Here is a 26,956-nt window from a genome sequence, read left to right as displayed (position 1 = left end):
ATCTGATTTTTCTTAGTAGGTTGACTTTCCATCTGAGACCATCATTTCACATCTCTTCTCTGCTCAAGCATCACACATCCTTCCCTCCACCCTACTAGGTTGATAATCTCACCTCATTCCTCAATTAGAAGACAAAAATAATCAGACAGTAACTCCACATTTTCCAGATACCACAGCTATTACATTAACCTATCTGCACATACACTGTTGTGTCTCCCATCATTCAGAACAAATAGCCCAGCTCTCATTCAAGGCCAATCCTGTGTGTGTGCTCCGAACCCCACTCCTGTTTATCTTCTCCATAACTTCTTCAGTCATCCCCTCCTTCTGCATCACCAATGAATCACCGATGTACCATTCCCATTAGCATACAAAGATCCTCTAGAATTTCTCAACTTAAAAGAACCCTCTCTCAATCCTACAGTCCCCTGCAACTGCTTTATTGCTTCTACACTCTCCATTCACAACAAAATTTCTCAGAATATTTGTCCACAGACCTGTCTCTACTTTCTTATCTCCCATTCAAATCACTGAATCTGATGTCTTTCCCCACCATATCACTAGAAGCTTTCATGAAGGTCTCTGACAAACCTCTATACAACTGAAGCCAATGGACATTTCTGTGGTCCCAACGTACTGGAAATTGTAGCAGCATTCAACAAAATTAACAGCTCCATCCTCCCAGAAACACCTTCCTCTGTTCCTCTGGGTCAACCCTCTCCTGATTTTCCTTATATCTAACTGGCCATTCCTCATGCTCCTTAATTAATTCCTCCTTCTCCCCCAGCCTCTACATGAGGCAGTGCTTTTCTGCAGGACTTTCTCTTTTCTAGGTAATTTTACAGTCTTAAGAGCTTTAAGATCATCTGATCTCTGATGGCATCATCCTTGATCTTTTACTTGTTTTTCACATCTAATCCATCAGTAAATCCTGCCTTTTTACCTCTATAATATTTCTCAAGCATAATTTCTCATATATTTCCTTCTATCTCTACTGTCACCAAGATTTCTAACTAGTCTGAGTTACTGTTTTCCCTACCTCAAATTCATTCTTTCAGAGACATTTTCTGACCACCCTAAAGTCCACCCCCACCTCAACTACATCCTATAATTTGTATTTTCCTTCTATTTTCTTCAAAATACATAGTAGCCACCTGTACTTGCTGCTTATTTGCTCACTTTGTCCAACCCCTTATCTCCTTTTAACCCCTACACCAGAAAAGGACCCATGAAAGTAGAGACTTTTGTCTATTTTGATTATAATTATATGCCAGCACCCCTACAGTGCCTAACACATAGTGGTGGTCAATAAGTGCTTCTTAAATGAATAAATGAAGATGGCTAGTATTAAATGAGCTTAGTGCTATTTCCACACCAGTAACAGCTGCCTTTTCGTACTGTTCACGGAGTGCTCAAGGCAAGAACAATGAAGTGGTTTGCCATTCCCTTCTCCAGTGGACCACGTTTTGTCAGAACTCTCCACCATGACCCGTCCGTCTTGGGTGGCCCTACACGGCATGGCTTATAGTTTTATTGAGTTAGACAAGGCTGTGGTCCATGTGATCAGATTGGTTAGTTGTCTGTGATTGTGGTTTTCATTCTGTCTGCCCTCTGATGGAGATGGAAGCTTCCTGATGGGAGAGACTGACTGAGGGGGAAACTGGGGGAAAGAGAGGATGAGATGGTTGGATGGCATCACTGACTCAATGGACAAGAGTTTGAGTAAGCTCTGGGAGTTGGTGATGGACAGGGAAGCCTGGCCTGCTGCAGTCCACGGGGTCGCCAAAAGTCAGACACGACTGAGCGACTGAACTGAACAGCTACCTATTTATATGCACTTCCTTTGGTTTTGGGAGAGCTCTCTGAACACAGGACTAGGTTTGATCTATGTTTGTACCCTTACCATATGAGCATGGCTTACACAGTGGATGTTTGACAACCACTGTTGCTAAAACAAACTGAAATTAAAAATACATTGACTTAGTGTGTTCCTATTTTTAAGGTATGAGAAATACAAAGATACTAATTCTCTATTTGAAGAAACGTATTTATAAATACATTTTTAAATAGGACTTGGATCTCCCTGTCAAAAAGCTCCATGTACCACAATTATAATAATGGCCTAAGAGAAACTCTTTTCCAACTTAAATCTACTTTACTCTCCCACTTTCTTTATTTAGATTATGACATGAAAATACAAAGTATCTTACAGATAGAACCGAATGAGCTCATTTATAACTTTTGCAGACAAACCCAGATTGCATGAGAAGATATTTCATGAAATAGATATTTTCTTTTTCATGAAAAAGAAATTTCATGAAAAGATATTTTTATTATAATTGCTTATACTATAATAAAGCTGTATCTTTATTACACAGTCTTTACTTACTGATATCTCAGTTGTATTTGGGATGAAACACAATGAATTCAAAGGAAGACTTCTTTATATATCTAAAAAATAAAGAAATAAGAGTCTCATGAATGTGGTATGATGATTTACTTCTGTTTTTAATTTTGGTGTTTAACTTCTATGTCTTCTCCTAAGGTAAAGACAGTGAACAGCAGCAAGTACAATAATATATGGTCCTTTAAAAAAAAATCCTGGAAATAAGATTTTTAAAACTGACATTAATTTATGTTATTGAGAATCAAAAAAGAGGTGGGATCTTAAATTATTCATTAAGAACTGGTAGGCCATGGGTAAAAAGAGATAAAGAGAAAAGGTATTCAAAACAAGGGAAAAACATGATCAAAAGCACAAAACAAAAACTTTCCAGTAACAATACTAGCCTGGCACAATTTCATGGAAGCAAAAAATGAAAAAGTTTTAATGAATAGAAAAAGGTCAGCTAATGAAAGGCCTTGGAAACTTTGGACCTAATTATAATTGCTAAAGAGAAGAGGCAACAGAGACATTTTAAGGTCATCACTTTCATGCATTGGAGAAGGAAATGGCAACCCACTCCAGTTTTCTTGCCTGGAGAATCCCAGGGGCAGGAGAGCCTGGTGGGCTGCCGTCTATGGGGTCACACAGAGTCGGACACGACTGAAGTGACTTAGCAGCAGCAGCAGTAATCAAGTAAGATAATATGATACAGGTAGTTCTATATTTTAAAAAAACTAGCTGGTATACATGACTGATTAGATAAAGAAGACAGAGAATGCAGGGAGATTTAAAAAAAAAAAAAAGGAGAGTATTTAGCAGCCCACTTCCTCCTTTCAAACTTACTGGTTCTGTTTTGAGACTAACTTTCTTTAGCCCCACATGTACCTTATACCTATGACACAGAATTCACTGGTTGTTATTTAAGTAACCAAGACTTGAAACTCTACATGTTCGACTGCTTCCTTTACTTCTTGGACTATTAGACTTTAGCAACTCCTGATTATTTCCCCCTTAGAATACTTTTGTACATTTATTCTTCTCTTTCCATTCATATTGCAAGCACCCTTACACAGGGTCTCACTACCTTAGAGTTTCTCTTTGCCTGCAGCCTTTCCTTCCTTCACCTCAACATAAACCTTACTGCTGATTAATCTTCCAAAACACCCCTGAATATGATCCCTTGCTGAAAAATCTCTGAAGGCTTGTTTAAAAAAACAAAACCTGAACACCTTAACAGGTAACGGAGGGCGTCAGCAAGCTGCCCTGAGATCACCACTATCATCATTTAAAAGCCCAGCTCAAATCTAACATCCTCACTAATCCCTGTATCATTAGTCTAGACTAGAACAGCTCTGTCCAACAAAAATATCATGCAAGCCACAAGCGTAATTAAAATTTTTTCACAGTCACACTGAAGTTTGTGAAGTTAATTTTATTTTACTTAACCCAATATTTCCAAAATATTATCATTTCAACATGTAGTCATTATTAAGACATTAATGAGTTTTGGTACTAACTCATTGTATTTTATGATTACAACACCTCTCAATTCAAACCAACCACAATTTCAAGTGCACAACAGCTACAGGTAGCTAGTGGCTACTGTAATAGCCCAAGTCTAGACTCTAAAATCAATGCTTTGGACTGTGCTTTGCCACTCCTAAAGTGCAAGCTCACATCATACTATTTTTACATTCATGTCTTAGACTTGATTTTAATGGTATCACCAACCACTTAATCTCCCAGACTAAAAATTAAGTCACCCTCTGACCACCAAATTGGCTCCCATCAGTTAAACCCTATTTGGCATTTCAGAAGTCTCTCTGACATCCTTTACTCTCCTGCCTCAGCAGAGGCACCCATTGCCTTACCTGAATAACTGCAATTTCCTCTCATCTAGTTTTTCTGTTCCAAATTGATTCTCCACAAAGCAATCAGACCGACCATCCTAAAAAACAAATATCTTTGCGCCTCTTTCTTGTGATTTCCAGCTAAATACTTCCTTGGAAAGTCTGAACACCTTGCTTGGAAAGCAAGGTCCTTCCCAAGTTTACCTTAATCTCCCTCTTGCTTCAGCAACCACCCCTGCACTGCATGCTCAAGGCTGCTTTCTCCTGCTCTCCCTAAGTAAGCCAAAACTTCTCCAGTCTCCGCATCGCTGTACTGTATCCAGGGATGACCTTTTCCTGATTTTAGTACTTTCCTTTTGACCCTTAATGACCCAGTTCAACTGAAAGCTATTTTGGTGTCTCCAGGCGATGTTCTTCATTTTTAGTTAACACAAGTGGGCACAAAGAATATATGTTCAAAGAATATATGTTGAATGGATGTTAAATGAATGGGGAAAGAGTAAAATGAATCTTTTTTTTTATCGCCAATGCCAAGCACAGGGCTCAAAGCAACACAAATGTGTACTGAACGGACTGAATCCTCACCATATAAATTCCTTCTGGGCGGGGATTGCTGACCATTTCACCTCAATTATCTGTCACAGTCACTCGTTCTCAATAAGGGCTGCATATGCTGATGGCAACAAAGGGGAACCATGCAAAATCTAAGGGAAAACGAAAGAGTCTGGGTTAGCTCTGGAGCTCGAGTGAGAAAAGTCTCCTCTTGGTCAGTTCCGGGAGAGCACTAGTTTCATAAAAGGCTCCAAGAGCTTCTAAAATTAAAAAAAAAAAAAAAAAAAATCAGAGCACGGGCAATTGATAACGCACGTTCGCCTGGTCACAGGAAGCCAGACCTGCCGGAGTTAAAATTATTCTGACCTCCTGTTTACCGTTGAGAATGTATATAGAGTGATGATGCCGGAAGCGCGCAAAGGCTATGCAGGGATAGGGGGAGGGTTCGGGAAGGGGGTTGCGGAGACTGTTTTAAGAGCATGGTAACGTCCTCAAGGTCTGTGGAGTCGATTAACTAAAAAGAACACCTATTTTGTGCCCAGTAGCTTCGTGGTCTCTCAGTACGAGACAACGGGAAGACCCAGAGGAAGGGGGCTGAAAACAAGTTAACCAAAAGGCTAAGGAACCGAAGCTGGAGTCGGATTAACTCCTCCAGCATCGAGACTGAAAAGGAGGCGGAAAACGGCAGAAAGGAGGAAAGGAGAGCTTGGGAGTGAATCGTAGGAACTGCCATGAAAGATAGGGAGCTTTGGATCCACGGAGAAGTCACTGTCTTTCCCAAGCTGAGGACTTCCGCCGGGGACGACCCGGACGGTCGCAGCCGAAGTCCTGGGGGGCACGTCCCCGCGCAGAGACCCGGGCGGAGTCGGAGCCGGGCTCTCCCCGAGGGCCGAGACGCCCCCTCCCCCATCCAAAGGCGCACAGCTTTCTTCCGCCCCCACTTGCCTCATAAGTCCTGCCCCAAAGCGGTCCACTGCCCTTCCCAACCCCCTAATCGAATCCACGTTCAAGAGCGAGAAAAGCTGACGTTGGTTCAGCAGCGCCGGTGAAGATCAACCAAGAGAAGCCCCGCAATGGCCGCCGCCATTTTGAAACTGAGGGCGACCCCGCGGAGGCGGGGAGACACAGGGTGATACCATCTTCCAGGGTCGGGGGGGGGGGAGCACAAAACTGGAGGAAGAGGGTGGCGCTTACACCGAGTCTTGTTACCTGGGGCCGAAGTTTCACTTCTCAAGGATTCATAACGTGTTGAAGCTAAAATAAATATGAGAAGAGTCGAGCAGTCAAAGGAAGAAGAAATATGATTTCCCGGAGCCACCCCTCTCACGGACCGGACGCGGCTAATGGTGGGTCCCGAGGCCGCCGCTTCCGCCGGCGCGAGTGGCTACGCTCGCCGCTGTCCTTGGTCGTGGGGTCGTTGTTGGCTCCGAGGCCGCAGGTGGGTCTGGGGTCCAGGGCGGTCGAAGCGGGGAGACTCGCCGTTGTGCAGGCGGGGAGGGTGTACCTCTAGGAAAGCGCTCGGCGGCGGCTTGTGCACCGGGGTTGGGCTGGTCTGGGCCTCCTCGGGGCTGGGACGGCTTCCTAAGGCTTCTGGGCGAAGAAGACCGAGAAAGGAAAGTAGCAGACTTTCGGGTGGGCGGCTGCGCTCATGCTTCCCGCCTGGCGCTTTTGGGAAAGAGTATTCTGAGGTTGTCCTAACTGGAAAACATCTTTAGATGTTACGGGACCGGAGGCGAACCGGCCGGGATCAAAGCTCCCAGACTGAGGGATCACAGCTCCCGGGCTATACAGCCTGGAAGGGGCATTTTCTCCGCTGCTGCTGCTGCTGCTGCTGCTAAGTCGCTTCAGTCGTGTCCAACTCTGTGCGACCCCATAGACGGCAGCCCACCAGGCTCCCCCGTCCCTGGGATTCTCCAGGCAAGAACACTGGAGTGGGTTGCCATTTTCTTCTACAATGCATGAAAGGAAAAAGTGAAAGTGAAGTCGCTCGGTCGTGTCCGACTCGTAGCGACCCCATGGACTGCAGCCCTCCAGGCTCCTCCGTCCATGGGATTTTCCAGGCAAGAATACTGGAGTGGGGTGCCGTTGCCTTCTCCAGCTTCTCCGCTAGCATTTCTGATTCGTCCAAGTTTCAGAGTTCTGTCTTCCTCGTTATTCAGGATTGGAAACTAACCTTACTCTCTTTTAAGCCTCAAACCCTCCTGAGCCGCCAAGCCCCAAAATACACACTTTTTTAAAATGTTGTTTTTAACAAAGTAATTTCGTTCTTGATTTCTGGAGTGTACATGTCATTCAGTCGAGGTTCCGGACCTCAAAGAGTTCAGTTTCTCCTTCCATCCAGAACTGATTTTTTTTATAGGTTAAGTCGACCCTTTGGATCAATACACATAAATTGCTGTCAGGACTAATGTCTAACCATCTATATTTTTCCTGTGTGAATTTAGGAGGACTCACAAAAATCACACCATATACAATTTTCTTTATAGATGTTAAGTGGGAAAAATTGGGTTGAAAGAAAAGGTAATAAGGCAAATATTTTATCGTGCTTCACAGATAATGCACTTTTTACAAACTGAAGGTGTGTGGCAACCTTTATTTTGCACTGGGAAACCAAAAAATTCTCGTGACTCACTTTATCTCTATATTCGCTTTATTGCAGTGGTCTGGAACGACACTTGTAATATCTCAAATTATGCTTTGAGTGGGGAAAATGAGATAAAGCCAAGAGTAAGATTAATATACATGTTGACCTTTATACTTACTGTAAAAGACAGAAAAGCATGAATAAAGAGCATGGACCAAGGAACCAGACTGCCTGGGTATTAATCACAGTTCTGGCACTTACTACATCTGTGACCTTAGACAACTTGATTGTCCCTGGACTTCCTCATCTGAAAAAAGTATTCCTGCTTCGCTGGGGACATGGCATTAGTTAATACATGTATAGTAATATAAGAATTACATGAAATGGAGATTATGAAAAGCAGTTAAGAACCATGCCTGACAGAGAGTGCTCTAAAAGTCAGCTTTTTCTAAAAGTAGGGAGAAAATTTTGGATAATTTTGGCATCAGAGGATACATGATTCAGTTCCCTGAGTTAAGAAGATGAAAAACCATTTAGGTTTCTTTTTTTTTCTCTCTCTTTTTTTCAGGAATACCATAGCTACTCTCAATTCTGAAGTAGAAGCAAAATTTTTCTTGAGAGTCTTCATATAAAGAAGACACTAGTAATATGTTTAGTGCCCTTGAGGGCACCTATGTGGATGTCACTCTTTATCCAAACCTAGACTTGTCTCATTCGGAGAAGGCAGTGGCGACCCACTCCAGTACTCTTGCCTGGAAAATCCCATGGACAGAGGCGCCTGGTAGGCTGCCGTTCATGGGGTCGCTAAGAGTTGGACACGACTGAGCGACTTCACTGACTGAGTGACTTCACTTCCACGCATTGGAGAAGGAAATGGCAACCCGCTCCAGTGTTCTTGCCTGGAGAATCCCAAGGGCAGCGGAGCCTGGTGGGCTGCCATCTATGGGGTCACACACAGTCGGACACGACAGAAGCGACTTAGCAGCAGCAGCAGCAGCAGACTTGTCTTATTAGAGACTGTCCCAGATGCTCACTGCCCTTCGTCCATTAAATAGAACCATCTTATGGTCTTGGGCCTGTGACCATGAACCTGTCTACACTGCTCCTCCTATCCCTTCTCAAGGGGATCATTCTAGCTCACTTTCTTTAAAAAGTTATTTTTTAACTGAAGAATAATTGCTTTCAAGAATTATGTTGGTTTCTACCAAACATCTAGCTCACTTTTTATGTTCATCAATCTTTGTCTTTCCAGGTCATCCACTTGCAGTGACATATTTAGGACAAATTTTATGTTCAGTATCACTGGTCCCAAAGCCCATTATGTAGTAGACTGTGCAGTTGCCTCTGGGAGTAAAATTTGCCATTTTTCTCTCAGGGATGGAAATCGCTTCCATCATGGTGAAACTAAAAGTTTCTCAGTCATGTCCTACTCTTCAACCCCACGGATTTTACAGTCCATGGAATTCTCCAGAATACTGGAGTGGGTAGCCTTTCCCTTCTCCAGGGGATCTTCCCAACCCAGGATTCTAACCAGGGTCTCCTATATTGCAGGCGGATTCTTTACCAACTGAGCTATCAGGGAAGTCCATCATGGTGATTGACTCCAACTCTGGGTTCTAAATGTACAGAATCCTTTTATCTGTCACTCCTACTGCCTTATCTGTAGAGTCTCTTTGAGAATCTGTATTAAGCAAGAGCCCGTGGGGCGTGGTTCATCTTTTCTTGTCAGGGTAAAGGCAGAGAGAAATGTCTGCTGGCCCTGTTGCTGCTAAGTTACTTCAGTCGTGTCCGACTCTGTGCGACCCCATAGACAGCAGCCCACCAGGCTCCACCGTCCCTGGGATTCTCAGGCAGGAACACTAGAGTGGGTTGCCATTTCCTTCTCCAGTGCATGAAAGTGAAAAGTGAAAGGGAGGTCACTCAGTCGGGTCCGACTGTTAGCGACTCCATGGACTGCAGCCCACCAGGCTCCTCCGTCCATGGGATTTTCCAGGCAAGAGTACTGGAGTGGGGTGCCATTGCTGGCCCTATTAGAAGAGTGCAAACAGTAATGGCATTAGCCCACAGGTGGCCATGGGCTGAAGTCTTGGACCCGAGAATCAGCAATTACTTTTTTTGTTGGTTCAGTGTTGTGGTGTTGTTCAGTCGCTAAGTTGTATCCGACTCTTTCCAACCCCCTGGGCTGCAGCACACGAGGGTTCCCCATCCTTCACTATCTCCTGGTTGTTGAGTCACTCAGTCATGTCTGACTCTTTGTGACGCCATGGCCTGCAACCCACCAGGCTTTCCTGTCCTCACCAACTCCCGAAGCTTGCGCAAACCCACGTCCATTGAGTCGGTGATGCCATCCAACCATCTGATCCTCTGTCATCCCCTTCTCCCACCTTCAGTCTTTCCCAGCATCAGGGTCTTTTCCAGTCAGTTCTTCACATCAGGTGGCCAAAGTATTGGAGCTTCAGCTTCAGTATCAGTCCTACCAATGAGTATTCAGGACTGATTTCCTTTAGGATTGACTGGTTGGATTTCCTTGCAGTCCAAGGGACTCTCAAGAGTCTTCTCCAACACCACAGTTCAAAAGTATCAATTCTTAGGTGCTCAGCCTTCTTTATGGTCCAACTCTCACAGCCATACATGACTGCTGGAAAACCATAGCTTTGACTAGACAGACCTTTGTCAGCAAAGTAATGTCTCTGCCTTTTAATATGCTGTCTAGGTTGGTCAAATTGTTGACATTGTTGGTCAACAATGGCAACCCACTCCAGTGTTCTTACCTGGAGAATCCCAGGGATGGGGGAGCCTGGTGGGCTGCCGTCTATGGGATCACACAGAGTCGGACACGACTGAAGTGACTTAGCAGCAGCAAAGATCTGAATGCAAATAATGTTACTTAGGGGAGGTACAATGCTAAGAAAACCACCGCCTTCTAGGAATAAGGTCATGTTGCTTAGACCTCTGATATTCAGACTGGAATCTGCTGTGTGTAATATTATACTCTATGAAAGCAGTGTATAATAGTTGTGTGACTTTTAACTTCATGTCTGTTTCCTAACCCAGTGCCTCTAGTGAGTAAACTTTGAGAAATAATTAGAATGTGTGTGAGAACCAGTTTTTAGGAGAGGCAGGAATCCAGTCTACATAATCCTAGAACAGTTGAGTGCTAAGATTAGAAAGCACAGCTTCTTCCCAAACACAGCTAAGCCCTTTTATTAGCAGTAATGTATTCTCTTTCTGGGATGCTGCCATGTCTTCTCAGACATTATACAGGATTTATTCATTATAGATTCATGTGCATACATATGTATTTCATCTTTAGATCCAAATTTTTACAGAAAATTGATGATTCAGCTATGTTTCCATTGAATTAGTGCAGATTTATTTTCCATGTGATGACTTCTAGTTCTTCCATAAAGATGTCATCCTCTTCTGCCTTTTGGAAACTCTTTAAACACTGTTTTTTAAACTGGGTCTTTGTTGTGTATGTGGGCTTCCTCTGGTTATGGCGAGCAGAGGCTACTCTTCATTGCGGTATACAGGCTGCTCCGTGCGGTGGCTTCTCTTGTTGCAGAGCACAGACTCTTGGCACACAGGCTTCAGTAGTTGCAACACATGGGCTCAGTAGTTATGGCACACAGGCTTAGTCGCTCTGCAGCATGTGGGATTTTCCCAAACCAGAGATCAAACCCGTGTACCCTGCACTGGCAAGCAGATTCTTAACCACTGGACCACCAGGGAAGCCCTGGAAACTCTTAAAAAGTTAACAAGTCTTAAGTACCATAAATGGCAATGTCAATTTGGGGAAGGGTCTCTATGAGAGGCATTTCAATATGATGGAAGGATCTATGCCTTTGGGATGAACCTGTGTTTGAATTCCAGCTTTATATGTAATACCTATTTGGGTTAAACTGTTTTCTTATCTGTAAAATAAGAGTAATAATTTTTCATGTTATATATTGGACTATGTGATGGCTCTGGTAACCTAGTAGTCACTCTACAAGAGTAAGTTCCCTTCTCTCCATATCTTTTGTAGAGTTATTTAATTGATATTCAGATCTACTGTGACATTATTCAGTATGGTTCTTAAGAAAATTTCTCATGTTTTCATTTCCTTTCTAAAATTAGTTTTAAAAAATAGGTTTCAATAATTATAGCTTTAAAGAATTCTGCTTCTGACAATATTATTATATCAGTTTTAAAATTGTGAGCTATGCTAAATCTAAAAATATTTTACATGTGTAAAAGTTTTAAATCAATACTAGGAGGGTGAAAATACTTAGCTTTTGCAGGTAGAATGTTTTAATACTCTCTCCATTCCTGTGATATATCAGATCACTGGTGAAACTTGAAATAAAATTAATAAATTGACTTTAGTGCAGTGTAATTTTCATACTCATTGTCACCTATGTAATCTTCATTAAGTAGATTTTTAAGTAATGTACTACCTTCTGAAGAGGCTTATTATGCTTTTAAGATCTATCTCCTATATTTAGAGCTATCTTCCTGTTTCAGGTATGATTTGAAAGATATTTCAAAAGTGGCTATATTTCAGAGGGTTATTTTTTTGTTTTGTTTTAATATAGCATTCATGATGAACTTACTTCAGGTTGTGCGTGACCACTGGGTACATGTACTTGTCCCTATGGGATTTGTCTTTGGATATTATCTGGACAGAAAGAATGATGAAAAGCTAACTGCCTTCCGGAACAAGAGTCTGTTATATAAAAGGTTAGTTCTTGTATTTTTTTAAACCAACAGTCAGCTTTTGGAAGTACTCTTCTTAATATTATTTGTGCCAAAAATAAACAGAAGGGGTAATTCCCACTCCTCCAAGGATTTAGTGATACTGTTTTGTAGTCTTGTTTGTTGTTTAGCCCTTATATAAAGCAATATGATTACTTTTGCAGTGTAAACAAGTCTTTAGTTTCTGAACAGGCTATTTCAGATCTTTGAAAATCTTTTATTTCAAGGTACATTGTAATGTACAAACAGTTTTATACCATCTCATCAAAGCCTATTCTGTATGCAGCTTTAACATATATTATCATATACTGTCTGACTTAGTCCATGATGTAGCTGAAATCAACAGCACTAATGGCTTGAGGCACTGGTCTAAGCAACACTCCTCAAGAGCTTTAGGCAGGATGGTTGGGTGATCAGATAGCAACTGGCAGCCGCCTTGTCCCATTGTGTCTCTGGAGATGGCTTATTTGGCAGCAGACTTAGAGTTAGCAAGACAGGGAATCCACCACTGGCTCTGATTTCCGGAAGGAGGAGGCTCACAGGACAAGAGAATCGAGCAGCAGCCACAGGAGGTGTATAGAGGAGGTTCACAGTTAGGGATTTCGAGACAGATAAAATGAGCTAGAAAGAGTCTAAAACATTAAATGAAGTCACTGAGAGGATAATTGCTTTCATATAGACTAATGAGAAATTACAGTTAAAAAAAAATTACATTTTAATCTGGAAAAATGAAATTGAAGAGGTGGTAAAAGGTTTAAAATCACAAGAGAATAGAATGAATATTCTCAATCTAATAAAATATTTTGAATGGGTCAGTGTAATACAGTATAAAACACCAAATTCATATTCTCATGACTTTCCGTTTTATTCCTTCATAAAAATTGTCTTTACACTTTTGCTTCTCCTTTTTTTTTCTTTCTATGCAGGGAATTGAAACCTAATGAAGAAGTCACCTGGAAGTAATGGCTACAGCTGAATTACAGAATGTTCACTTTTTTAAAATTATAATAGAAATAAAAACACTCATTATTTAATTTGAAGAATTTAAAGTGTGATCCTTTTTGTGCTGAAATAATCTCTCCCATTTCAATAACAGATGTGGTGATTAAAAAATGGTCACCGAATCATAGCCCAACTATTCAGAATTTTTTTTCAAACCTTGTGCTTCAAAGGATCTCTAAAAAGAATATGGTAGGATTAATTTTCTAAAAATCAATAACCAAAAATTTTAGTGACCTTGGGGTTAGCAAAGATTCTTAAATATAACATATAAAGCATGCACCAGTTTTTAAAACCAAGACATACTTTATCAAAATTAAAAACTTTTGCTCTTTAAAAGACACCATTCAGGGGACTTTCCTGGGGGTTCAGTAGTTAAGATTGTTAGGTAGTTAGAATAGGAAACAGGAGTCCAAAATGGCGGTGGCTAAAAGACAAGGAAGGAAAAAGCCAGCGAAAATAGAACAAAGGAAGGTCTGAGGACCTGAGTGAGGACCTCAGGTAGAACAAACAGCACTCCTGGCTAGCCCAATTTACATAGGGCCGGCCCGGGGGGGAGGAAAAAAACATATAAAAAGAGGAGCCAAAGCACTCTCTTTCTCTGTCTCCCGGTGCTCTCCCCCACTCTCTTCTCTTCGTGTCTTTGGGTCAGCATGCCCTCACGCCTCGAGGATGGATTCTCTTGCTATTTTCTAAATAAAACACAGCTGTAGCATGGAGCTGTATGTAACACTGATTTGTCTAAGAGCTATAACACAGTCTGTCCAAGACCCGAGAGCTGTGATGCGCCAAGGGCTTTAATGTCCATCACTCCAAATCTTTGTTGTGACGAGACAGAACCAAGGAGCATACACTTGCCTGACAAGATTCTGTGATTCCAATGTAGGAGACATGGGTTCAATCCCTAGTCAGGGAACTAGGACCCCACATGCCATGCAGTGTGGCAAAAATGTTTTTAAAAGACACTTAAAGGGAGAAGGAAAGGGTGGGAGGTATGGAGATAGTAACATGGAAACATACATTACCTTATGTAAAATAGATAGCCAATGGGAATTTGCTGTATGACTCAGGGAACTCAAACTGGGGCTCAATAACAACCTAGAGAGGCGTGGAAGCGATGTTCAGGTGGGAGGGGACATGGGTAAACCTATGGCTGATTCATGTTAATGTTTAGTAGAAACCAATGCGATACTGCAAAGTAATTATCCTTCCATTAAAAAGAAAAAAAAAACACAAGATAGTGAAAATGCAGCCACAGATTAGGAGAAACTATTTGCAAAACATACACAACAAAGAACTTATATTTAGAATATGTAAAGAACTCATAACCAAATTTTTAAAAAGCAAAAGATTTTTAACAGGTACTTCACTGAAAAAGGGATATGAGAATGGCAGATATGCACATGAAAAGATGCTCAAAATCAGAAGTCATTAGGGAAATGCGAATGAAAGCCACAGCAAGAAATCACTGCACATCTATTAGAATGGTTAGAATTAAGGAGACTGATCTTATCAAGTGTTTGCAAGGGTGTGGAGCAACTGGAACTCACACTGCTGGCAGGAATGGAAAATGTAACTGCTAGGAGTTGTACCACTTTAGAAAACAGTGGAGCAGTTTCAAGATAAACATACACCTACCATCTGATCCAGCCATTCTTCTCTGAGGTATTTACCCAGAAGAAATGCATACATGCCAAAAGAAAGCATATATCCACACAAAGATGTCTACACGAGTGTTCATAGCAGCTCTATTTGTAAAAGCCAAAAATTACCGAGAACCCAGATACCCATCAACAAAGGGATAAATTGTATTAATGGAATACTACTCTGCAATAAAAAGGAATGGTCTATTGATATAATATAGATGAATTTCTGAATGAAAAAGCCGACCAAAAGACACATTTGTACAGAACATTAGAAACTGCAGAACGTTAGAAACTGCAGACTAATCTAGAATAACAAAGCAGGTCAGCGGCTGCCAGGGAGTGAGTGGGCTCCAGGAAAGAGCTGGAGAAAAGGATTATGTATGGGCATGAATAAATGGGTACAGTATGTTCGTAGTCATGATTGTGCTTATGGTTTCTTCTCTGTATACACACACATATGTCATCTGTTATATCCAACTACCTCTTTTTGGAAAGCAAATTTTGCTTTTGGTAAGATTGGATTTAGGGGAAGTGAAATTACAATGAAATGATAGTCTCGTCACATTCTTTTCAGAACTCAGGACATTTATGCTGATACATACATTTTAAAATGTCACATATTAAAAATTCTGTTAAACTATTTGGTTAGAGGAACAAAATACAGACCAGTTTAAAAGAGTCAGTGCTCAAGAAGATCTATCCTTGTGCAATCTAACTTGTTAACATGATTTCAATGAAGTAGATTTAGAGAAAAGTTGAGCTATCCAAGGTGACAGAGGTTTCCTGGAAGTACGTCTGTTCCATCTCCTCTGTCTCCAAGAACTCTTTCTTGATTTAACTCAGTAACCTCTCCCTCTTCCTACTGAACTCTTGTAATACTTTGTGCCCCCCAAAATGCTTGCATTTATTCACTACTTTGCACCAACTCTGATATAAAGAGTAAGACTCCTCTGACCTTCAAAAGATGATAGTTCAGTAGCATATGAATTAGTCCAGTATGTTGTAATGAGAGTTTTAAAGTAGGCAGGTGCCAGGTATAGTGATGGCACAAAGGACTTTCTCAGAGGATTTCCAGAAGTCAAGGGAAGCTGGTGTGACTGGAGCAGAGGGAATTCTGGGAGATAAAACCAGACAGGTGTTTGGTCTGGATCATAAAGAACTTTTTAAACCAGCAACAGGAAGCCATTGAAAGATTTCAAATACAGTAACTTTGTGTAATTATTTATGTAAAGATTCCTCCCAATATAAGCTCTGTGAAAGTGAAACTGTTTGTCTCTTTCATGATTATAGTTCCAGTGCCTGATATATATTCACATTCCATTTGTTAAGAGAAATACTGGTGAGGTTTGCATTCTTGAAAGATCACTGGCAGCACTATGAGTTAACATATGAAAACTGGAATTAGAAGACCGATTCAGAGATCCTGGGACTGGACTACAGAAGAGACTAAGAGGGCAAAGCAGTAGCAATGCAGACAGGAAAGACACATGAACACACAGCATTTGAGGACTGATTGGAACAAAAGGTGACATGGAAAAATGGGGAGGGGAAAGAATCAGAAATGATTTTCAGATACTAGCTTCATTAGTTCATCGGAAAGACATTGACCACAAGATACATAAAGTCAAATAAGTCATGGATCCTTGCCATTTATGGGCTTCTCAGGTGGTTCAATGGTAAAGAATCCTCCTGCCAATGCAAGGAGATGCAGGAGATGTGGGTTCAATCCCTGGGTGAGGAAGATCCCCTGAAGAAAGAAATGGCAACCCACTCCAGTATTCTTGCCTGGAGAATCCCATGGACAGAGGAGCCTTGTAGGCTACAGGCCATAGGGTTGCAAAGAGTCAGACATAACTAAGCAACTGAGCGTGCAAAACACCTGCCATTTACAGGGTATTAGTGAAAACATATGGTCAAACCAACTATTATGATACTGTATAAAAGGTACCAGATATGATACAGATACACACAATAGCTCAGAACAGGGACAGGGACTTCTACATTAGTTGAAGAGGAGGGAACACTTCCTGGAGAGTGTGGACTCTCAGTTTTGATGAACAATATGAGTTATCTTATGAAGGTCAAATTTGGGATGTGCCAAATATCGAGTGGAGTTATCAGATAGGAATTGCAACAAATCTAATACCCAAATCACACATGGCTTCAGTGGAAAGCCAAACCCACAACTTGGATTCTGACTTGCAGGCACTGATTTTTTCATTTTATGCTGCTTGCTATTAATCACATGCTCAATATGTAGGGAACGCCTAATGAAATAATTATTAGTAATTCAACATTACTAAATATTGCCAGGTACTGTTCTACATGCTAAGGATTTGAACAGATCTATACAGTCATTTCGGAGAAGGCAATGGCACCCCACTCCAGTACTCTTGCCTGGAAAATCCCACGGTCAGAGGAGCCTGGTAGGCTGCAGTCCATGGGGTCGCTGAGAGTTGGACACAACTGAGCAACTTCACTTTCACTTTTCACTCTCACGCATTGGAGAAGGAAATGGCAACCCACTCCAGTGTTCTTGCCTGGAGAATCCCAGGGACGGGGGAGCCTGGTGGGCTGCCATCTCTGGTCGCACAGAGTCGGACACGACTGAAGCGACTTAGCAGCAGCAGCAGCAGCAGCATACAGTCATTTGGGAAAGTTTATTAATACATCCTGGTAAGGAATTAATCTGGCTTCCCAGGTGGTGCTAGTGGTAAAGAAGCCTCCTCCAATGCAGGAGACATAAGAGACGTGGGTTTGATCCCTGGGTTGGGAAGATCCCCTGGAGGAGAGCATGGCAACCCACTCCAGTATTCTTGCCTGGAGAATTCCTTGGACAGAGCAGCCTGGCGGGCTACAGTCCATAGGGTCGCAGAGTCAGACATGACTGAAAGGACTGAGCACACACACAAGCAATTAATTACGGTAGAGTTGAATCATGATCCTCCAAAATTCAAATTCATCCAGAACCAAAGACATTACTTGGAAATAGAGCATTTGCCAATATATTTAGTTAAGGATATCAACTCGAAATTACCTTGGATTAGAGTGGAACCTAAATTCAATGATTGGTGTTTTATAAGAGGAGAGGTCACAGAGAGACACAGAAAGAAGAAGGCCATGTAAAGACAGACGCAGAAATTGGAGTTAGGTTGCCACAAGCTAAGGAACACCAGGAGCTACCAGACGCTGAAGGAAGCAAGAAAGAACTTGCCACTAGAGGCTTCAGAAAGAGCAGGGCCCTGCTGATACCTTGGGTTCAGATTTCTGGCCACAAGGACAATGAGAATAAATTTTTGTTTTAAGTCACCAAGTTTGTGGTAATTTGCTACAAAATAGGAAATGAACACAACCACATATTTTTCTGAATTAGTAATGCATTAACTAACTCAAAAATCAAGACTAGAAACTTCACTAGTGGTCCATTGGGTAAGACTCTGTGCTCCTAATGCAGGGGGCCCAGGTTTGATCCCTCGTGCGGGAATTAGATCCCACAGGCCACAACCAAGACCAGGTACAGTCAAGTAAACAAATATTTTAAAAAATCAAGACCCAGATTGTGTACAGTAAAAAGTCTCCATCCCACTCTTACCACCATTTGCCTAGACCCCTTCCCACTCAAACATGTAACCTCTGAGTTTTCTGTATATTCTTCCAGAGTTCTGTAATGCATGTACATGAAAAAATAAAAACAAAAGATGTTTCTCTACACAGACGCATAGTTTCTTAAAAAAAAAAAAAAAACAGAAAAACTGGTTTGTCTATTCTTCACTTCCTGAGACCATGATTTGTTTCCCCAGTTAGGCTACAAAGAACACTATTTCCAATACAAGACTGTGGACTGTACATGCAGAGACACTTGACAAACGATAACCAAATTCTTTACTTGAGCACCTGGTCCTCACAGGCAGTTTCATTTCCTTCCCTCCCACTGCCCCTTGGACATGGACTCACCAAGGTCACCAATGGTCTCTGTAACAACACAATTTAGTGGGCTCTTGTAAGTCCCTATGCTGCTGGACTTCTGGACGGCTAACACTAACTGCTCTTTCAAACATTTCCTTTGCAGGTCCTCCATAACATTACACCCTCCTGCTCTCCTCCCTCCTTAGCTATTCCTTCTCTACCCTCAGGCCTCTGCTAGATCCTCTTCCCAGTTTCTTCCTTTCCCCAAGATGATTATATTCACTTCTGTGGTTTCAGTTCCCTTTTTTTTTTGCCGACAACTCCCCATTCCACAGCCAAACAACATATCTATCTATCCACCCATCCACCTCAACATTGAATATCTCATAGATATTTCACATTCAGCCAATATCTACAAAGCATAAATTCTTTGTCTTTTTCTCCTCTCCAAAGCTTCTCCTCCCAATTACTCCCCACCTCAGTGAATATCCTTCCTGCTACAGTGGCTACCTAGGGCAGAAACCCAGAAGTCTGACCCTAACACTTCTCTCCCTCTCATTCCCCACTCTCTCACCAAGTTTTGTTGAGTCTCCCTACTTGGTGGCTTAGATGGTAAAGAATTTGCCTACAATACTGGAGACATGGGGTTCAAGTCCTGGGTCTAGAAGATCTCCTGGAGAAGGGAATGGCTACCCATGCCAATATTCTTGCCTGGAGGATTCCATGGACAGAGGAGCCCGACAGGCTATAGTTTTTGGGTCACAAAGAGTGGGACATTTTCATATTTTCAGTCTCACTTGCTAATTATCTCTCAAAATGGTCTCTCTCCATCACTAAGTTATGAAGCTAGTCCAAACACTGTCATCTCTCCCAGGATTCCTCTGACAGTAATGGGTCTCTGCTTCCACCAAACTGATCACTCTAAAACACAAACCTGAGTCTGTCTCACCTCCTTGTAAAATCTTTTTATAGCTCCCCATTGCCTGTAAAAAGCACACCTTCCTAGGGTTTCCTTGGTGGTCTATTGGTTAAGACTCCATGCTTCCAATGTAAGGGACTTGGGTTCAATCCCTCGCCTGGGAACTGAGGTCCTACATGCCTGTGGTGCCAAGGAGAAGATTAAAAAAAAAAAAAAAGCACACCTTCCTTAACCTGGTTTCAGGATACAAGACCTGCGCTTATCCTGCTCCTTTAGCTTCCTCCACCACTATCCTAGGCTTTTCACCTCCCTCAATTTATGCTTCCACTTCAGGGCCAGAACACTAACAACTAGTAACAAGGTGTCTGGACTTTGTAGTTGTGCTGTACTATCTTCATGACTCACTTTCCCCGTGTGTAAAATAGGGATAATAATGCCCACATCAAAGTTTGCTGTATTAAATTTCTTAACATATGCAAAGCACTTCCAAGAGTGCCCACCTGCCAGTAAGTCCTGTGTAAATAATAACTCTCATTTTCACACACGTGGTCAGTGTTGAGAGATGCAATGAAAATTTCTGTGGGGGAGGAGAAAGATACTAAATTACCGTAAGCAAATATGATAAAAAGAGAATACAAAGTAAAAGTAGAAAACAAAAAGAACATAGAACCTCAGTGATCCTTATTCAAAACAAATCCCTAGAAGCTTAAGAATCCATCACAATGAGTGGGAAGGGGAGATGATCCTCCATACGGCAGGAGGCGCTGCAGCACTCCCCAGCTTGAGGGGCTAACCCAGGGATGCGAGGATGCGCTACGAAGGTCACGTGCCCCTCATCTACCGCCCCAGTGTTCACGCCTGGTCGCTCCACGTGAGTCGCATTCTCGGAGATTATTGGTCTAGGTGAGGCACGTGGGCAGGGCAGACCGTGGTGGGGCGGGGCGGGGGCGGAGGGGTGGGGCCGGGGGCGGAGCTGGAGGGGGGTGGTTCAGCGCGGGGGCCGTTGGCTCCAGACAAATAAACATGGAGTCCATCTTCCACGAAAAAGTGAGTGTCCACGTTCGGTGGGGAGCTGTCCACGGCGCGGTGGCGGGCGTGGGGCGCGGAAACGCCGCCTCCCGGGGAGCTGGGTGGGGCCCGAAAGGCCCCCATCCAGATCTCGCCGGGCGGGAGGAGCTTCCCCGCGAGGGGAGCTTCACCGCTGTCCCCATTGCACCCCAAGGCCCGTGCCCGAGGATCCGGAGGAGACCCGGTCCGGGGATGTTCAGGAAGCCGGGAGGGGATAAGGGCCGGGCCGGGGGCGCCTCCGGGCACGAGAGAGAGTATGGCTTCTGCGCCTCCCCTCCACTTTGCGTGAAATTTCTTCTGTCCCCCCTCTCTCCGTTTCCCCACATCCTAGCTAGTCACCTCTTGGACATGTCCCTCTATCCTTCCCAACTCCACCCCAGTCTGCCAGTCCTAGTCCTTGGAAGAATTAACTTTGCCTTCTCTGGGCTTCTCAGTTCTATATTGGAATCTCCCATACCCTTAGATCCTTGTCCTGCACTGGGTCCGTAAGCCTCTTGAGGCAGGGACCTTGGCTCGTCCCATGGAGGGCGTGACACTTCAGCGAAGTGAAGTAGGGAACCCGGTGCGCCTCTGCACTGGGAAGTCGTCACAAGAGTTTCTGTTACGAGGTGTTTGGCTTTCGTTTCTTTCGGTAGTGGCATCTTGCCGGATCAGGAGGCCAGCTTTCTTGTTAGGTATTAAGGATGGGCAGGAATAATGTTGTTGTCTGCCTAGCCCATTGTGCTTTGATTCTTCCATGACTATGCACTTGACGATTAATGTTTGTGGCATGTGGATAAACTCGTCTTTTTTCGCATACAATTACCATTTCATTTGAGTGTGAATGAAACCTTCCTCAGGTCGGCATAAACACATATCTTATTTCATAATAGTTTCATGTTTGGAATGAGTTGCTGCTGAGGCTGTTATTTAGTAGGAGCAAAGGGGTTTTGTTCTGTTAAATACTTATATATCCATTTTAAAATGCACACACACAGCAATCAAAGCAATCAGAGACAAAGGAAGTGCAGTATAAATTCAAACAAATTGTTATGGAATGCTTTTCTCTATAGAAAACATTTCAGAAAGTTTTTTTTTTTTTTTGGTGGATGAGGAAGGACTCAGTGTTTGGTTATCACTAATCTTTTCAGTTGGCTGACATATATGAATCCTGGACAAGAGAAATTTAGTTGCTTGGCTAAGGAGATTGGATGAAAAGAACGTTGAGTGGACATATTTTTATGACTAATTTCAGAAGCTTTGGTGTAGGACCAGATGTTTCACATTGAAAACTTTAAATTTTTCCACATCACTTTTTGAGGACCATGCAATGTATTTTTTTTAAAAAACAATATTCATTGGTACCTAGTTTAGATAGATTGCAGTGGAGGTAACCGCTTAATCATGGGATCAGAAGAAGTTGGACACTAGCCTAATGAAAATTCACTTAACTTAGTACAAACTCTGCCTGAGTTTGAATACCACTTCTGCTGTTTGCGGTATCTGGTCACTGTATTAGGTAGCTCTTGAAGTGAAATGGCCTATCTTAATAGAGACTTTTTTGTTGTTATTTGAATTTTTTATTAAGGATAACACGTGTAGGGGCACCCAGATCATAAGAGTACAGCTCAGTGAATTCTCATGAAATGAACACGTGTGTAAATAATACTTACCTCAAGTAATAGAACATTTACCTGCATCCTGTAAGCCCCCTCTATCCTCTTCCAGGATACCAAGTCTCCCTCCACCCCTGCAAGGGTAACCTCTATCCTGATTTCTAACATCATCGATTAATCAGTTTTGTCTGTTTTGAGATTTTGTAAATGGAATCATATAGAGTATACTCTTTTGAGTCTGTCTTGTGTGTGCTGCGATTCATGGGGTCGCAAAGAGTCAGGCAGGACTGAGCGACTGAACTGAACTGTGTTTAACACTGATTGAGTTACCCATTTTGTTGCAGGTAGTTGTAGTTAATTAATTGGTATTGTTATGTTATATAGTTCATTTTCTGTTACATAGTATGTTGTTATATGGTATTTCTTTGTGACTGTAACACAATTTAGCCATACTCCTTGGAGGAGCCTTTGAGTAGTTTCCAGTTTGGTGGCCAATATAATAGGGCTTCCTTGATGGCTCAGATGGTAAAGAATCTGTCTGCAATGCAGGTAGACCCAGGTTCAATCGGTGGGTCAGGAAGATCCCCTGGAGAAGGAAATGGCAACCCACTCCAGTATTCTTGCCTGGAGAATTCCACAGACTGAGGAGCCTGGGAGGCTATAACCCATGGGGTTACAAAGAATCTGGTGGCAACTGAGCAACTCATTGTTACGTAGTATGTTATATAGTATTTCTTTGTGAATATCACACATTTTAGCCATTGGACTGTGAGGAGCATTTGGCTAGTTTCCAGTTTGGGGGCCAGTACAAATAATGCATCTATGAACATTGTTATACATATCTTTTGATGTACATCTGTATGCATTTCTGTTGCTTATGCTATGTACCTAGTGGTGGAATTACTAGATTATAGGGTTGGTATATGTTAAGCTGTAGTAGATACTCCAGATAGCTTTCCAAAGTGGTTATACTAAGTTACACTTTCGTCAGTAATATGGAACAGTTTTGATGTCTCTAATCCTCTCCAACATTTTAGTCATTCTGGAGTGTGTAGTAATAACATACTGTTAATGCTAATATGCATTCCTCTCATAGTTAAATGAAGGTGAGCCCCCTTTTGTGTTTTTTAATCCGTTGGCTATCCTCTTTTGAGTACTTGCTTGTCTTGCCCATTTTTCAATAGAGTATAAGTAGGACATCTGTTCAGTTCAGTCGCTTGGTCGTGTCCAACTCTTTGCGACCCCATGGACTGCAGCGCGCCAGGCCTCCCTGTCCATCACCAACTCCTGGAGTTTAGTCATACTCATGTCCATGAGTCGGTGATGCCATCCAGCCATCTCATCCTCTGTCATCCCTTCTCCCACCTTCAGTTTTCCCCAGCATCAGGGTCTTTCCTTCCAACTTACGTATTATTTGGTGGGAGGTGCTTTCTGGTAGTAGAAATACAGTAGAAGGAAACAGAGGCGCAGGCAAGTCCTCTCTCGCCATCGTAGCCATGATTTGAGGGATAGGTAGCGCCTTCGTTAAGTTCAAGCTTTGTATTCAGCACCAAAATAAGAAGATAAACTTGTCTTAGCCCCCTAGCTCACACTCAGACTGTCTCAATGCTGCATTCTTGAATTTTGTCCCCAGAAAATTAAATCAGGAAAAAGATGTGTCTTACATGGTGTTGGTCTTTGGGGTCAGATCTGTTGTATGACATAGCTCAGAACAAATTGCAGGATGTCAGACAGGCTGGGTTAAAGAATAGACTTTTCTAGGGAAATGGATAACTTAGAGCATCAGGGTTATTAGCAGGAGAAGGTATTCCCCCAACTGTCATCATTCCTTGGTGTCCAGCCCAGCGCTGGGTGCACAGGGAGGGACCTCATCCACCCATGAGTCTCCCTTCTTATAGGGAAACAGGAGAGTAGCATTGTTGAGGGGAGAAGGATGATACTCAGGCTACTTAGTTGAAGGTAGCCTGGGTTTAGGTTTGGGTGCCAGTAGCGTGAGAAAGCCAGTTGCCCAGTGCCCGAAGACCCTGGGGCTTGTAGAAAGTTGTATTCTTCCCACCCCCATAACAGGAAGCCAGTGATCCCATGGAGACTTGAACTTGGATGCTGTCTCCTTGCTGCCTTGTCTAGAAGTGAGCTCCAAGCATGATTTTCTGGACAGTTTTGCTCATTGCACCACAGTGTGTGCCTTATCTTTCTTTAAGAGAACCTCATTTTTGTAGCTACAAGTCTCCATAAACATGGAACAGAATTTGTCTTACTGTGTCAGTTCTTGAGATTCATCTGTTGATGGATTTGAAATTCCATGAACGAACCTTTAAATGTACTCATTAAATGGAGTACGTAAACATCCCATGAATGAACATTTAAATCTTGTTGAAAGAACAAATGTTCTAGGGATTAAATGTTCTTTTCAGAGTTAGTAATTTACCATGGAATCTCCAAAAGTGAATTTATTTAAGCTACTGAAAATGAGGGAGGCTAAATGTTTATTGTAGGAGAAGGTGATGGCACCCTACTCCAGTACTCTTGCCTGGAAAATCCCATAGATGGAGGAACCTGGTGGGCTGCAGTCCATGGGGTTGAGAAGAGTTGGACATGACTGAGCGACTTCACTTTCACGCATTGGAGAAGGAAATGGCAACCCACTCCAGTGTCCTTGCCTGGAGAATCCCAGGGACAGGGGATCCTGGTGGCTGCCATCTATGGGGTTGCACAGAGTTGGACATGACTGAAGTGACTTAGCAGCAGCAGCAGCAGCAAATGTTTATTGTAGAGTAATTTTTAGTAAAATATGAGATTTTATATAGATGATGTTTGTTTAATAGAAATCATTAAGTTTTTGACCATATAACTGATCATATAATTATAGTTTCATTAGTGGTAGAATTATGAAATAAATGTTAGCAAATGAAAATGCCCATACCTGGGTTATTCATGCTTTCTAAAGCTAAAAATGTTTGTGGTTTGGCTGTGTTAAGAAGTTAATGATTACATATCTCTTTGGAGAAGATACTGTACAAATCTGTTTTACAAATCACATTTGAATTTTTTCTTTTGGAAATATTAGCAAGAAGGCTCACTTTGTGCTCAACATTGCTTGAATAACCTACTGCAAGGAGAATACTTCAGCCCTGTGGAATTATCTTCAATTGCACATCAGCTAGATGAGGAAGAGAGGATGAGAATGGCAGAAGGAGGAGTTACTAGTGAAGACTATCGCACATTTTTGCAGGTACCGATTTTAAACTCACTAAATCACGCTTCTCAAAAAATGTGGGTACTATTTAGAAACGGATGAGCTGCTCTTCCAATGGGGATCTGACTTGTTAATTATAACTCAGCTCTTGGCTTTGTAGATGGGAATGCACAAGATGTTATTTTAAATACACACACTAATGACACTTTACCCTTCTCTCCCCACCCTCAATCTCCGCCCCAACCACCTCTCCAAATTCAACAGCAGCCTTCTGGAAATATGGATGACAGTGGCTTTTTCTCTATTCAAGTAAGTAGTCACAAGCATGTGCTAAGTGTTGTTTATATCCCAGGCACTAAACTCAGCGTATGCTTTTCACAGCCTTTCATAGTCACTGTATTGATGTGACCTTCAGAAGTTCTTCCAGTAGGTTGAGTATAAGAGTATAAGATTATCCTTTAGAATACTAGTTTTCTATATAGATAAACATGAGAATTAGGACAGTAGATTCTTCATTTTAGAGAAGGCCTTTTTCAAAGGAGGTTGTTAATTTGAATCTGTATGCTAATAACTGTAATTCCAGTAATTCACAGTATTTCAAAGGCTTCCCTCATGGATCAGTAGTAGAGAATCTTCCTGCCAATGAAGGAGATGCAGGTTTGCTCTGGGTCAGGAAGATCTCCTGGAGAAGGAAATGACAGCCCACTCCAGTATTCTTTCCTGGGAAATCCCATGGACAGAGGGGAACCCTTTGTTAACCTTGCATTTAAATCAGCCTACCAGGATTGAATTCCTTCATTATGGTCTGTGGCTTTCGTCTTTTCCCTTTTTGTGAACTTATCGCTCCCCTTGAATTCTGTGGGTGAATATATATATGACACTCGTGAGATTGATTCTTTCATCTGTGGCTCTTTCATTCCATTCCTAACACCTGTGAGGTGGATCCAGAGTTCTTTAGAACCTCTCTTGGGGGACCTGCAGATATCTCTGTATGTGTTCCCCTGTTCAGTCCTCCTGGACTCGTCAGTCACCAGCATTTGCAGCCAGGGCTTCACTGTGGGTGGTTACAGGTAACAGCTGCTGCCGGGCCCAGAGCAGGGGCCTGAGTGGGCTCAGCGCTGGCCATTTCCTGTTTCTGCACTGCTGCTCTGGGCACCAGTCCACACTTGCCCACTACAGATCGTTCACTTTTTGTCTATACTCATGCCTGGCTCACTTGCTGCTTTGTTGGGTACCTTGGAGGGTAGGTGGTAAATTTTCAAAATTTTTCCTTTTTTTCTCTCACTTTGAAATAATCAGGTTTATCTTTTGGTTTCCTACAAATCACAAACCCACAATAAAAGAAGTTTAGAACTGATGAAAACTTCAGTTTAAATCCTCAGAAATAACTTATTTTAATAGATGTAAACTTATCATTATTCCGTATAGTAAGTTGACTGTCAGTTTTCTAAAGCAGGACTCATAGTAGCCAAATGAATGCAATGGACTTGTTTTAAGAGTAGCACTTACTGGATAGAA

The 26,956-nt window shown here is 42.3% G+C and overlaps 3 protein-coding genes across 11 annotated transcripts in view; 2 read left to right on the top strand and 1 right to left on the bottom strand.

The window, feature by feature from the left end:
- Positions 1–5,912, bottom strand: part of CPSF2 (cleavage and polyadenylation specific factor 2) — a 32,125-nt gene extending 26,213 nt beyond the window's left edge. Inside the window, exons 1-3 of one of the 2 annotated variants that reach the window (XM_061395125.1) lie at positions 5,734–5,912; positions 4,822–4,940; positions 2,390–2,451 (exon numbers count right to left, since the gene is read on the bottom strand). The gene's annotated coding sequence lies outside the window, so the exon portion shown is untranslated. The remainder of the gene's footprint in view (positions 1–2,389; positions 2,452–4,821; positions 4,941–5,733) is intronic. The other variant, XM_061395124.1, reaches the window with a different exon arrangement.
- A 206-nt stretch (positions 5,913–6,118) lies between these two features.
- Positions 6,119–13,152, top strand: NDUFB1 (NADH:ubiquinone oxidoreductase subunit B1). Its single transcript, XM_061395135.1, has 3 exons — positions 6,119–6,226; positions 11,950–12,094; positions 13,036–13,152. The coding sequence occupies exons 2-3, from the start codon at positions 11,955–11,957 to the stop codon at positions 13,070–13,072; spliced, it is 177 nt and encodes a 58-aa protein (XP_061251119.1). The 5' UTR covers positions 6,119–6,226; positions 11,950–11,954; the 3' UTR covers positions 13,073–13,152.
- A 7,140-nt stretch (positions 13,153–20,292) lies between these two features.
- ATXN3 (ataxin 3) overlaps positions 20,293–26,956 on the top strand; it is a 37,651-nt gene continuing 30,987 nt past the window's right edge. For 3 of the 8 annotated variants that reach the window (XM_061395127.1, XM_061395133.1, XM_061395134.1), the window contains exons 1-3: positions 20,519–20,626; positions 25,310–25,474; positions 25,703–25,747. In XM_061395127.1, the coding sequence (XP_061251111.1) occupies positions 20,603–20,626; positions 25,310–25,474; positions 25,703–25,747 (234 nt within the window). In that variant the 5' untranslated portion in view covers positions 20,519–20,602. Of the gene's footprint in view, positions 20,451–20,518; positions 20,627–21,270; positions 21,487–23,070; positions 23,349–25,309; positions 25,475–25,702; positions 25,748–26,956 lie in introns of those variants that run through there. The other 5 variants (XM_061395126.1, XM_061395129.1, XM_061395131.1 and 2 more) reach the window with 4 other exon arrangements.

This window comes from Bos javanicus, chromosome 21 (assembly GCF_032452875.1).
Source record: "Bos javanicus breed banteng chromosome 21, ARS-OSU_banteng_1.0, whole genome shotgun sequence".
NCBI lineage: Eukaryota > Metazoa > Chordata > Mammalia > Artiodactyla > Bovidae > Bos > Bos javanicus.
This window is presented reverse-complemented; position numbering and strand designations above follow the sequence as displayed.